At 41.4% G+C, this 14272-nt stretch overlaps 2 protein-coding genes across 2 annotated transcripts in view; one reads left to right on the top strand and one right to left on the bottom strand.

Annotated features, from left to right (window-relative positions):
• Ubr1 (Ubr1 ubiquitin ligase) overlaps positions 1-14272 on the top strand; it is a 60978-nt gene that overhangs the window by 19065 nt on the left and 27641 nt on the right. The window contains exons 18-21 of the mRNA XM_080267494.1: positions 992-1219; positions 2641-2854; positions 4513-4640; positions 4815-5093. Of these exons, the coding sequence (XP_080123620.1) occupies positions 992-1219; positions 2641-2854; positions 4513-4640; positions 4815-5093 (849 nt within the window). The remainder of the gene's footprint in view (positions 1-991; positions 1220-2640; positions 2855-4512; positions 4641-4814; positions 5094-14272) is intronic.
• Positions 10490-13057, bottom strand: LOC145393463 (endothelin-converting enzyme 1-like). The gene has a single exon (XM_080267563.1). The coding sequence runs from the start codon at positions 13055-13057 to the stop codon at positions 10490-10492; it is 2568 nt and encodes an 855-aa protein (XP_080123689.1).

Here is a 14272-nt window from a genome sequence, read left to right as displayed (position 1 = left end):
TTTACTGTTACCGGTGTCCTCAAATGACCTGCAGCTGGTGACCTCAACTGACATGCAACTGGTGACCCCAAATGACCTCAGAGGTCAGCCTCACATCGGAACTGGAGGCCTATATCTGAACTGGAGGTCATGTAAGTCTCCATGCCAAAAATAGGGCTGCTGGGCCCAGTCGTTCGAGCGTGTATTACCGGTGACTTCAAATGACCTCGGAGGTCAACCTCACATAGCCTGTGTCTGAACTGGAGGTCATGTGAGTCTCCATGCCAAAAATTCAGGTACTGGGGTACCGGGTGTTGCTCAGGTCAAAAAGGTGAACACACTACTGGTGACCTCAAATGACCCAGATCTGAATTTTGATCCCCTAAAACCATCCTTAGGTCACCCTGATTCAGAATATATATGGGTCTCGGGGTCTCTGACCCTTGGTTTGGGTGTGATTGAAGGACAAACAAACAAACAGTACAACTCATATATACTCATATATATAGATAACTTTTCATATACAGTACTAGAATTACCATATGAGCTGCTTTTCTTGCCATAGTGCAGAAGTAGATAAACACATAATTAGACACATGTCCATCGTGTACACTGGATAAAGAGTGTCTCGCAGGGGGAGTCTGGTAATACCCTAATTGATCAGTATAGCTCTTGATGCTGTTAGGTAATTTATCTGTTATCATATGAATGTATGTATGCTGACAATACTGACCAGGATATGTCAAGCAAGCTATATATATATGCCATCCTTAAGAAGCCAATTTTATCAATGTTAGGTAGAATTAGCTGGGATTTTGCAGTAGCCATCACCCATAGTGTAGTAATTCTGTCTCCATTATGCATGATGGGTGAGGCAAAGGTAGAGTGTGAGTGAGTTGCAGCTGTGGAATGTGCTGCATCTGATTAGGTACATGCTGCATGAGGATGGCAAAAGTAAAATGAAAAAAAGTCTCTGGGTTCAGTGTGGTAGTAATGATTGTTGTTTTTTTAGGATGGGGGAGGCCAAGGCACAGAGTGTGAGTGAGTCGCAGCTACAGAAGGTGCTACATCTGATTGGGTATGCGTTGCATGAGGAGGAGCGCTACCATCGCAACAATGATCCCTACTTCCACTTCACCCAGCGTGCCCAAAAGGTCGAGCTCCTGCCACTGCTGGAGGCACTGGTTGGCCATCACCGCACCACCACTCACAAGGACTTGCTCGCCTGGACCATCAGGAAGTAAGCATGTTTGTTCTCCATTGTCGTTTCCTTGACATGAGATTTTAACACCCCTCTGTAGTTGTAAAGGTGCGTACATGTTTCGAGCTCTACTGAATATGAAAAGGTTAGTTTATTATTATTATTACTGTTTTATTGTTATTGTTATTATTATAATTATTATCATCATCATCATCTCTGTTGCCACACACCATAATCCAGTAAAGGGTGGGCAAGCATGTAGCATTTGATATGTAGAATAATAATAATAATTTTCATGAAAATGAAAAGTCGGGAGTGAGGGCATTGGAGATGGGAGTGGTGAGGAGTGTATGTGGAGAACAGTGAGTGGATACGATACGAAATAATGTGATTCATGAAAAATGTGGAGTGAGGAAGTCTACGGACACCAGAATTGAAGAGAGTGTACTGAGATGGTATGGTCATGTGGAGAGCATGGATAACAATAGAGTGGTGAAAAGGGTATATCTGAGCAAATTTGAAGGAGGGAGGAAGCGAGGTAGACCAAAGAGAACGTGGAGGTATATGGTGGATGTGTGAGGAAGAGAGGTTTGGAAGTCGGTGAGGCTAGGGTACTGACAAGAGGTCGAGCTGGCTGGATGAACATTGTGAGGAGAAGCGCATGATCAGGGATTTGGCACCCCTTTTTAATGTGACAGCGTCTGGATTGACTTTGTTGGATATGTGTATGTGAAGCTACAGAACGTGGTGAATGTTTTTGGCATATCAGATAGAGCCAGGATTCCAGAGGCTTGAATGATGAGTGAATGGAAGTGTGGCCTATTGGATTGGGCAAATTTGGGCTGTCTGGACATTGCTACTTCTCACCCTGCCCTAAGGTGGGAAAGGAGGTCTGGATGATGATGATGATGATGATGATGATGATGATCATTATTATATGACATCTTTTTCTCATTTTTTGTTGTTGACCATGAGGAAGTTTACTATGTGTCTCCTGTTGGGTGAGATGCTTTAGGGAAGATTTTACCCAGTTTCTGTATGATGTCTTTTATAGTATTCTTGCTGTTGTACAGGTACTCATAAATGAATAGTTTTGTAATAATCCTTTCTTGGGTCCTTTCATATTGACTTTTTTGTTTATTATTTATTTTTTATTTATCATTTAGATGTCCTTACCATTTAGATGCCTAGTGGTATGGTGGTTGAGCTCTCAGGTTGGAATGTGTTATGGGTTAAGCACTACAGCTTGAGTCCCAGAAGTGGCCAGAGGTTTTCTGTCATGTAAAAATTTTACCTTGTAAAGATGCCACCAGGGTGCAGGTTGGTCTATAATGTTCTAGATGTGGTAGCCTAGGCAAGGACTGTTGTGCTCTGAAGGGGGAGAAAAAGTGATTGACACTCTTTATTTGTCATTTCTTGGACAGACTGCTGAAATCAGTCACTGATCATTTTTTCTGTAGGTACCATGCTGTCCTCAACCTGTCAACAGACTCTGCCAAACCAAGTGAGACACCTGAGGTAGTGCTGGCCTCCACTTCCAAGTCGGACACTGCCACTGCTTCTGCTGAGAAGAAGAGGCGTGCTGACATTGCCGCACAGAGGAGAGCCCGTATCATGGCCAAGATGGCGTCCATGCAGCAGAACTTCATTAAAACCAATGAAACTTTCTTTGAGGTAATGATCACCACCCTCCTGTAAGCCCTTCAATCCAGCGATGTGTTTTTATAAATTTCTTCTTGCTATTTATAGACCATATGATTCAATTCAGGGAAGACTTCTTCAACTGGAAAAGTTATATTCAGCCTTATGTATTGTTTTATCTTTCTTGGGCTCTTCTCAAAACTGAATACTATCACTTGAGAAAAGGAAGAATTAATTGTCAAAAGTCGTCATTTGAGTGGAGAAGTTAACTTGAAAAATTAATATCTGACAGGAATTTGTTAATTGCATCTGTCACAAAGAGTACGAAAAGTATATGAGTGCATGGTTATGTTTGCAAGTTGGAGCCAGGATTCCAAATGCTTGAGTGATGTGTGAATGATTGTGTGACCTGTTTGATTGGGCATGCTTTTGATAGCTGTCCCACCTTTGCACTCTTCCATTCTTTGTTTTCTGGACCATACGTTACCTCATTCTTAGGTAAAAAAGAAAAAAATTTCATGATGGTGATAATGCTCCCTCAATCACTTATCTTTCCATGTTATACCGGTATCTCACACTGGTTATTGGTCAGCTTACCTCCCATGTTGCTGAAGGTCTTTTCCTGTCAGCATTAGTGGGTAATTATTACACTCCAGTCGGATTGAGCCAGTGAAGGTTTATATCCAAGGGGTGGTTGGGGTTGATTGCTCATGTAATGCCACTCGGGATGAGTGAGGTTGGTCACTCTCATCTTAAATGTCGAGACCAACTGCCTAGCCCCAGGCTCCTACGCTCCTCTTGGGGCAATGTAGGATTGGATGATGGATGGATTATAATTTACCATACTTTCAGATCTAAGCACTGAACTCTGTACTGACATCAGGTAGCTGGATATTTCACATTGTTTCTTAGGGGTGATTGGGGTTTATTGCTCACGTAATGCCACTCAGGGATGAGTGAGGCTGGTCACTCTCATCTTAAATGTCGGTACCCACTTGTCTAGTCCCAGGCTCTTACACTTCTAATGGGATAACACAGGATTAGATGATGATAATGCTGATGATGATGTTTCTTGTACCTACTGTATTTGAAAAGTTGCCTGAGCTGAATAAAATTGTCTGAAGATTGTAAGGAGATATAAAAGGCATCATTGTAATCAGCAGGTTTATTGTTTTTGTCCTGTGTTCTTGCAGGAAGAACGTCTCAAGTGCTTAAAATTACTACAGCCAACTAACTACCTCCTTCACATTTGAAAAGTCTCTCCTGAGCTGCTTGCATTTGAAGGTTGTAAGAATAAAAGATGTGGTAGTAGTTAGGAGGGTTACAATTTTTGTCCCATTCTAATGCGGGAAAGACCTCATGTAGTTGAAGGATTATTGAAAAGTGTCTCCCGAGCTGAATGTGGTTCAAGGTTGTAAGAATATAACTTAAAAGATGTTGTCATGATGTCAGATTGAATGGATTAACCCCTACACTCCATTGATGTGTTTTTGTTTTTTCTTGCTACCTCCAGGCAACTTTATTCAGTGTAGTAGAAAAATTTCAAGCTGGAGGGGTCAGAGTCTTTTTTAACCTCTCCACAGTTGTATTTCATTCCATTAACTGCATGAGATTGTATGAAAGTAGCAAGAATATTAGAAATACATCATCATATTGAAGGTGCTTATGATTTTTATCCAATTCTCTTGCAGGAAACTCCCTCCAATGAACAGACTTCTGAAACTACTGAGGCAGCACCCATGGATTTGAGTGAGAAACTGCCAGAAGACATGATTGCCATTGGTCCCCGCCAGACACTGAGACAGCCACAGGAGGTTGTGTAAGTAGATTGAAATATCATTGACAGTATTGTTTTTGTTGGATATGTTGCTTTCAGAAGTGTAGCTCTACAGATGTTTGATGTTTATATGTTGTTCATAAGGGACATGTACCTCCTCTATCATCAAGAGGATAGTGTGGGCTGTGGTAATGATGATGATGTGTCATCCATTAGGTACACATGCATCCTGTGCCATCAAGAAGATAGTGTTGGTCGAGGTGATGGCAACTCTGGCCGTCCAATGGTGTTGGGCGCCCTCATCCAGCGCTCAACTGTGCTGTCACGCAATCGCACCCGCCACCTTGACCAACCTGAAACATACAATCCGTTAATATGGCCAGCTGATCTACACTGGGGAGCACACACATCGTCCTGTGGCCACGCCATGCATGCGCAGTGCTGGCAAAAGTACTTTGATGATGTGGTGATGAAGGAGAGAAGGAGACCCTATAGGTGAGTACTGTACAGTATTGTGCTGTTTGTTCACTATGTCAGTATGTATTTACCAGACAGAACTGGACCATTAAAATAAAGGGGAGGGGGGGTGGGATCACTTAATAGTGGCCAAAAGCTAGTTACAAGCAGTTCTCATTTTTACTCTGGAAAGTGCTTAGAATATCAGAGTATTTTCCTTATAACTGATAATATATTGGCCAGGGAGAGGCTATAAGTCCGTACTGTATTGTTCACTCAGTTCCAAAGATCACCTTAAAGTGGCTGAGACTGTGAGCTCTCCCCCCATTTTGCCCACCTTGCTCACGGTTGCTTCAGGTTGTGTCAGTTATGAAGCTGTTTAACTGGCTTGGGAGCTGGGGTAAAGATCGCAGAGGCTATGTAGAGATGGAATATAAAGCAAGACATGGTTGTTTGGGTTTCCATCACAAATGTCTTCTGCATGTGAAAGGTAATTGCAGGTAGTTCTCGTTGTCAGTCAGGGATGTGTTCAGAATATCACAGCTTTTCCCTACAATGAATATGTGCTGGTGGGAGAAGGGAGACTTTATAGGTAGGAACTGTATTTCCCATTCTCGGGGTGGTGGGTGAAGGGGCAGGGTTTAAGAAACAAGTTGCCTGGCGGAGAGTATAGCATGTGCAGACTAGGAGTATTTGGAGCCTGAGTTACTTCTGCTCTGAGGCCCTTTCACATACATACATACATGCATACATACACACACAATACCATTACAGTATTTTAATACTAATACAGTATTCCTAGAAATCTTCAGAGTATTTGATGGTACTGTAGTAGATTTTTATTCTGCTGTTGTGCTTGGCATGTTCTTAAACTTACTGATGTTATAAACTTCATCACCATCATCATCATCATCATCATCCAATCCTACATTGCCCCATGAGGAACGTAGGAGCCCGGGGTAGGCAAGTTGGTCCTGACATTTAAGATGAGAGTGACCAGCCTCACTCATCCCTGAGTGGCATTAAGTGAGCAGTAAACCCCAACCACTCCTTTGATATAAACCTTCACTGGCGCAATCCGATTAGAGCACTGTAATTACTCACTAAACCACCAGGCGCCAAAATTTGGTTATATGGTTACCACCCAGCGCAGTAAATGCATTCCTGGTGTACAGGAAACTAATTATAATTATTTATTCATTTATTAACATATCTGTTTATATATTGGGGTCCCCTGCAAGCTTGAGGTCTGAGGCATCAGCCTAATTATATTCTTTGTAAATTTGGTCCTGAGTGCTAAGCCTCAGAGAATGGCTGTTGGACAAATAAACATACAGTAGGATCTCACCAATAACAATTTCGACAATAACGTTTTCGGCAATAACGGTTAGTTAGAATAGATACCCTTTTTCTATAATAACGTTTGGATTCACTTGAATAATGGTTATTTCGTGAATACCAAGTTGTTATACTGCAAATATGTCCATAAAAAGTTGAGGAATGAAACAGACAAACAAGATAAGATGAAGAAAATCGCCAAAAATGTGAGCAATAGAGAGGAGGAGATGGAGGTTCCTCCCCTCGCCACCTCCCCTGACTCGCCAACCGCCGTCCCCTCCACCTCAATTGTCCTACCTGACTCACAATCTGCCTCCCCCTCCACCTCCACAGTCCCACATGACTCACCTGCACCACCAGGCATACCTGCAACCCCCAGCATAATGTCTGTTGCTGTATTCTGGAAGAAATATAACTTTCAACAGTTTGTAAATTTCTTCATCAATACCCAGAATAATACAACATTGGCAACCATTAAACATGGCTGGTCGGCACTCCAGCCATAACTCAAGTCTGCTGAGACAGAGAGAGAGTGGCCATCAGAATTAATGACTAATGATTGGACTTGTAAATCAGATTTCAAGAAAATACCGGAAACAATATCACGATCGAGTGAATGCCCACCATCAGTCACTCATCACCTCACTCTCTTTCACAAAGCTAGCCAGCTGAGGAAGAACAACAGAGAAGGGTTGAGTAGATGATGACACTGGGAATTTTCCTGAAGATTTTCACTTTATGGGGTTTAATGAAGTGTTGATGGAAGTGGGTGACCCTGGCATGAGAGGCAGGAGTGGGGATGAGGCCAGCGAGTGGTCAGGGGGTACGATGCAGTAGCGTCTATGCGCAAGCCTCGAAACAATTATCATACCAAACACCTCATAACGCCTTGAAGATGAGTTTTATATTACTCATGATGATTTAATAACTAATCTTATCATTTCAACTAAAACAAAGTAGTGATAGGAGGGCTCCAGGTGGGAAAAGTGGATTAAAGTCCTGGAGTGGCAGCGCCAATAAACCCTTTATACAGGTATGTTAATGTCACGCAAATAACGTTTTCGCTAATAACGGCGTTTTTCTGGCACCAATTAGACGTTATTGGTGAGATCCTACTGTATAAGCAAATAAATAAAATAATACCTCTGTCAGTAATAATAAGTGTACTCTTCCTTTAGTAAATATGATTATCCATACATCATCTTGTATGTTGTTGTCGTTACCAACATCATCTCTGATGCCTTGCACCCCTCCTGGGAATTCCCCGACAGAGGACGGTTTTGACAGAATTGCATACAAGCAACTTTGTCCTCATACACCTCTCACACCCTTTTAGACACACCACTTCCTCCTCTTTCTTTCTTAGTCTACTGCTCCACTTTTTCCGTGCCACATGAGGTCTGTCTTTTTTCAAAGTTCCGCTCAGTCGTACTTTCAATACAGACACAAATAATTCTGTATGAACAATTTATGATGGTTAACAGGTGCCAACTGGTTAAGCTCATGCAGCATGCAAAGTGAATGACCTTGAGCAAGCTGTGTGTGAGCAAGCATTAGTATGTTCCAAGAATTGGTGCCCACCATTGACGTAAATTACCTTTGGGTGTTCCCAGACAGGAAGGCACCAGAACCGATGATGATGACAGGCTTGAATTACTGCTTGACTATTACATTACTCCATGACAGCACCTAGCATAGCCAGCTCAGTGAAAATTCCTTGTTTCAGAAAACAGCAGGGATCTTTATTTTTTACCTAATGGGGCAGTGTAGGATTGGATGGTGATGATGATGAAGAATTTGTTCTGAGAATGATTTCAGAACAGCATGTGAATTGTCTCCAGTATTGTCACACACACATATTGACAAATCTGTTTCATATAGACATGGGTTTAATTTTTTTTTTTTTTTTTTTTTTTTTTTTTAAGGAAATAGTATTATGAACTATAGTATACTGTACTGTATATAAATCTAGGTGTAGGAATACAGTAACCTCACTATGTTCATCATTTGCAGGCAGTTTTATTGATCCAGTAAACATAGTAGAGAGATGAGTTAGGATTTTCCTCATTGTTTGATGAGTGTGAGATGTCAAACTGCTGTATTACAGTTGGCATGATGAAGATTTTTTGGCATTGGTAACTTCTGCACCAGTCCAGTCAACTCTGGAACTGTCTCCCTCTGTGTATTTCCTGCTGTCTATGATCTCCAGTCTTTCAAACGCAGTGTGTCCAGGCATCTCGAGATGAATGGATCTTGAATTTGACTCCCTGTTATCTTGTTTTTGTTTTTCCTTGGAGGGAACAATCTTGCAGGCTGCTGACCTTTGGTTCTTTCTTTCTTTCATTAAGGAAAAAAAAAAAAGTGATGCCAAGGCATTTTGTTTTGTTTTGTGAGGGGGAGTCAGGATTTTGAGGGCTTGAATGGTGAGTAAATGGGTGTATGGTGCATTGCATTGGCTATGCTATTGATTTGTTTCCCCAACTGTTCTGTTTTCTCTCTACTTTGTGGACCCTGTCACAGTCCACATGAAGGTAGGGGGAAAAAAGGAGGGGGGGAAGATGATAATGATATTATCTTTCAGAATATCATTTTATTTATTTATTTTTTTTTTTTAATGAGAATGGTACTGTAAATTGGGAAAAACTAACAAATCAGTTTACTGGCTATAGGTAGTAGTGGAACTGTAATGGGTAAAATGTGTGTAATTTACTGTGGACATAATAGCAAAAAGATTGTCAGAGGAGGCTGCCAGTTACGAGGGCTTCATCTGTTATTGTATAACTCAGTCTCACAGGACCAAGAAATTTAGTACAAAACAGCATGACACCCAGCATCATCATCCAGACCTCTTTTTCACATCCAAGTGTGAGGTGGGCACAACACTAAAATACATAATTAGGATAGGAAAAGAAATTTTGAACAGCACATTGTTATATATTTTCAAGTAATCAACTGAATGTTTTGAAATGCAGTAGCTCAATGTCATTATAGTCAAGAGGATGAGTATTGCAAACAACATAACTGGAATTCCGTGTCCCTTCCCTCAGTATACACATTCCACTTACAGTAAATTCATATCAATCATATTGCTGCTATGGATGCATCTACTGTATGTACGCAGTCATATTTAGGGTAACATATTGTGGGTTTTTTAATTGGCTTAAAAAAAAAAAAAAAAAAAATGCTAGCAGTGAGAGAGAAAAAAATTCATAAGGTTTCCCACTGCTGTGAATGCACCTAGGTTTTACATTCATGCTAACAATACAAATTTTAATAGTTATGAGAAATTCTGGTTGTGAAGGGTGGCATATTAGGCTACACTATTGGCTAGATCATAATATTCACCCTACATACCTTTACTAACCATCCCAGAAGCAATTAATAGATTAGTGGTGGAAGTCTTCAAGTTATCAGTACTGTAATTTAGTTTGGCACAGACATTGGAAAGCAGTGTTTTGATTACATGGTATTTTTTTTTTATGAAACACTTACAGTTATTCGTCTCTTTAAGGATGCTGTTAGTTAGATATTTAGCTCTTCATATTGCAACGCTGCCTTATTTATGAAAGTAATATACATTCATTACTTGGTTTATTACTGCATTTAGAGATGGATTTATATGCAGAAGTATGGAAGAAGTTCTTATTTACATACATTCATATTAAGCAACCTGGGAATTTCTTCGTCATTTTATTCTCACCACTCCATGACAGTTTTATTCAGCCTTTTTTTTTTTTTTTTTTTTTTTTTTTTTTTTTTTTAACCAGAAGGAATCGGATAATACTCATACGTAACCTTCAGTGTGAGCCCTTTCTTAAATTGAGTAAAAATATCTGGTAGCAGCAAGAGTAAAAAAAAAAAAAAAAAAAAAAAAAAAATGTCACCCAGGTTCAAGGGGTTAAAACGTGAATGGCCAGAACTGAAAAGTTACTTGTGGAGGTTCATACACATCACTGCACTTCGAATTTACAAAGAAATAGTCAGTGTTTAGATCATCAGAGTTACACAGTAGTAGTACAATTGTTATTCAGTACACTACAGAATAATATTGTGTTGTAGAACTAAACTACAGGTATTTAAGTTTTAGACTTAGTGATTTACCATATTTCACAGGCTTTATTTATATTATTCATTGGACTGTCTTTTGGGCAGCTGAATACTTTATGGAACTGTGGAGTGTTGGAGAGGGTAGCAATGACTCTGGTAGGGTGTGGTGGGTAGTGGTCAATGCCCCTGGGTGTAGTGCCTGGGGCCGTAGACATGCAGAAGAGCTGTGCAAAGTTGATGAAGAAGAGTTGATCTGGTGTAAGGTTCAGACGCTTCATGAGGTTGACCATCTGTGTAGGGAAGGTGGTGTGGTGTAAGGCATCTTTGGCAGCCTCATACGCCGTACCAATGCTCCCATCATCAGCCATCACCTCGGCTATGGTTAGGAGCCCCTGCACTGGGTAATAATCTTTGCTGTACTGCCTCACACGACACATCACCCTCTCAGCAAAGTCCCGCACAGTCTCCTCATCCCACATGCTGGCATTTGCGCGTCCATGTATATCCCTTGTTCTTCCCACAAAGTCAACTGCATGGCCCAGTTCGTGGCTGATAAACATACCCAAGGTTGCATAGGTTAAAGGTTTCGGGAGCTTGGAGCTGTATAGGGGGTATCTGAATCCTCCTAGTGGCACCAGAAGTGTGTTTCTTCGGTACATATAGAAGCTGAGTAGTGACATTGGCGACAGAAACTCCCACTCACTGTACAGTTCAGGCTGTCTCAAGAACCTCATTTGGCGTTGCAGGTTGAAACGATTTAAGGCAATTTGGTTTTGCAGTAGGGATGTCTTGTTGAATTTGATTAGTTTTAGCATGTCCTCAAGCTTCTTAGTGTCATCTAGAATATTTGGATATCCTACTAAGACCTTTACATGTTGCAGCTTATCTATTAACATGGCCTTAGCATGTGGCTTCACCCACACAAAAGAGTTGATATAGTTGATGTACTTATCTCTTATGTTGTTTGCCATATTTTTCACCTTCTTCATTGTATCTGCAATAGTTCCACTGGGGAGATGGTGCTTCACACTTTCCAGTAGAAGATATGATGTTGGGAGGGCAAACTTCTCTTCCAGTTCTTTGATGCAGGGACGGTAACGGAAACGTGGTGTGGCTGATGTGTTTTGCCCAGTTATGATATCCAGGAGTGGGAGAATAGTGTTTCGTGCCCTCTCGTTGAGAAATTGACTGTAGTACTGTATTACATTCCATCGCAGGTATATGTACAGACGTTCAGGTCCGTGGGTGTTGATTTCTGCCATGATTTCTTTGGAGATTGCTGCTAGGTAGTCTTGTATAAGGGAGAGAATTCGTTCTTCTCTGTTAATGAAGGTTCCAGTGCTATTAAATGCCTCGTTGAAATAGGTGTGCCAGTCTAAGAATGGTGCAAGAGTGTCTAGTTCAGCAATATTAGTATCATTAATTAATGGAGAACCAGTAAGTCCTAAGTATGTTTCTAGTAAGTCTAAAATTATGCTTACTTCTCTTGTAGTATTATCTGTGTATGTTCCAACCCTGCTTAGTATATTTGCAGCATAGATTTTGTAAGCATCTGCAATGGGTTTATTGCTCTTTACGTCTGTTCCCTGTGGCAAAACGTCCACATTTGGTGCTCGCAGTTCAATAGCTAAGGCTTCCTCAACTTTGTTGTCAGTCTCAACCTTCCAGCTGAAGAAACTGTGGATAGCCAGTTGATGATGAACATATTGTAGCATGTGTTGGAAGGCTGAGAGTGGTTCCATATCCTGGGCAGCTTGGCGGTACATCTCATCCATTGTGCTGAGGACTGCTTTAAGTGGGTCAACTCCCTCTGCAGTCAGATGCGTCTCATTCTCACAGGCCATATAATAGTCTGCCACCAGACCTCGTACAATAGGATTTGCATCCTTCAGAGAGGTGTTAAAGCCGGAGTTAACCCGCTGTATTTCAGTCTCCATGTGGCGCCAGATCATCAAGGTCATATCCTCAAAATTACTCCAGCTTGTTGTTCCCAGAGGAGGCGGATGTCTCACTCCCCAGTTCCCGCAGGCATATTCGTAAAAGTCCTGGCATGGATCAGCAGTAGTGTTCATTGCTCCTTCAGTGTTCCTGGTTACCATCCTGTAGAATTTTCGTAGCACAGGTGACTGTTCTCTCTCAGTAAGGTTGTGGTGGTCATTGCTTACTTTGGTATGGAGTTGCCCAGAAATATGAGTCATATTGGTTTGGTAGTTCTCATTTTGGGGTTGTATAGAAGTATGTGTTGTGTTGGGATGGTCACTGAGTACAATTTTATGGAGTTGCTTAGGAGTACGAGTCATGTCGGACTGGTGGTTCTCATTATAATCAGAAAAACCAGTTACTCTTGCCTGTGGCCGCGAGGGAGATTTGTCACTTGAAGGGGTTGGGGTGATATAAGGCGGTGGAGTAACTAATGGGTAAAGAACTATGACGAGAACTAACCCAGACACAATGACGCCAGTAGCACTAACAGCCACCATCCATCTCTCCGTGCCCCTTGCAGTGGAGTTTTTCAGTTGCCCTCCTGCCTCGCTGTCATTAGTATCCATCCCACCGATATTGTTTTCGCGATGACCCCGGGTGAAGCCTGGGGTTAGGACTCGAGGCACTAGGTTCATTAGGGTTTCTGCCGTGACTGAGTGTCCTGGGGAACAAGAGTGCCTTCTTGGTGGAGGTTGTTCTTGTGCGGTAGACTGCCCACTTGTGCAGAAGTGTTGTATGTGACATTGTCCATTTGAACGATATTTTCCTCTTGTAGGTGAGTGTTCTTGTGTGTTACTCTGTCCATTTGAACGAGATTTTCCTCTTGTGGGAGAGTGTTCGTGTGTGCGAGGTTGTTCTTGGGAGCGAGAGTGTTCCTGTGTGGGAGCTTTAATTTGTGGTTGAGATTGTCCACGTGTGCGAGGTTGACCGTTGGAGTGACTGTAATCTTGTATGGTTTGTTTTCCGTGTTTATTTCTTCCTTCGTCTTGCTGCTGTGGTTCTCGATTATCTTTTGAGCTTTGCTGGCCAGTTCTGTTTGTCCTTTGATCTTCCTCTTGAATCGTAGATAAACTTGTTCCAGGATCCAAATCTTCCGTCCTGCCACTTTTTCCCACAGAACTCATGATCAGTGGAAGTTGAGTCCTCAGAGGTATTCACTTATTGATCATTCAGTTCCCTATTATACCGTTATGTTGAATTTTCAGTCTCAAATTACACAAATTCACCGTAACAGCAGTGACTAACAGCGTGGTTAGCTGCTGTCAATGTAGTTTTTAATTAAACAGTTCTCGGAGTAGTTTTCCATCCATACTAATCTGGACGGCCATGAATACTGAGCGAGAGTGGTTAGGCGAGGCAGTGGCAGAGGGGGTGAGCAGGGTGAGAAAGTGTGCCTCCCGCTGTGAACCCTGGATCACTACTACCATCACTGATTCTGACTAGTTGGCTGTACACTTCCAGTCGAAAGTTGCCGGATTTTGCCTGCGGTTTTTTTTTTTCTTATATTTTTTCTTAAAGATGGAATGAGTAGAGGAAATTATTATTGAGTGATTATTACTTGGGGATTCATGTTAAACTGGCCAAGTCGAGGTTGTTAATAGGCCTGTTAGTGTTTTACAATTATATTTTCGTATTTCCTTTAATCGTGCACAAAGATGTAATAATTATGTTAGTGCCTTTACCCAGCGTTTAATATACAAGTTTTGCTTGTAATTATTATATTTAATATCCAAGATTCTTATGTATACCTTTATGATAATCGAAAGGTCATTTTTCACAAAGGTTGAACATTAGTGAAAAGCTATTATAATTCTGACCTTTTTTTTTTTTTTGGTGTGCAACATTACAGA

This window comes from Coenobita brevimanus, chromosome 24, assembly GCF_032717465.1.
Source record: "Coenobita brevimanus isolate Jiangsu-jjx chromosome 24, ASM3271746v2, whole genome shotgun sequence".
Classification (NCBI taxonomy): Eukaryota; Metazoa; Arthropoda; class Malacostraca; order Decapoda; family Coenobitidae; genus Coenobita; species Coenobita brevimanus.
The sequence above is the reverse complement of the archived record's forward strand: the minus strand, read 5'-3'. Positions and strand labels throughout refer to the sequence as shown.

Coding starts and splice junctions, on each gene's coding strand:
- LOC145393463 (XM_080267563.1), bottom strand. CDS start 13,057: ATGAACCTAGTGCCTCGAGTCCTAACCCCAGGCTTCACCCGGGGTCAT.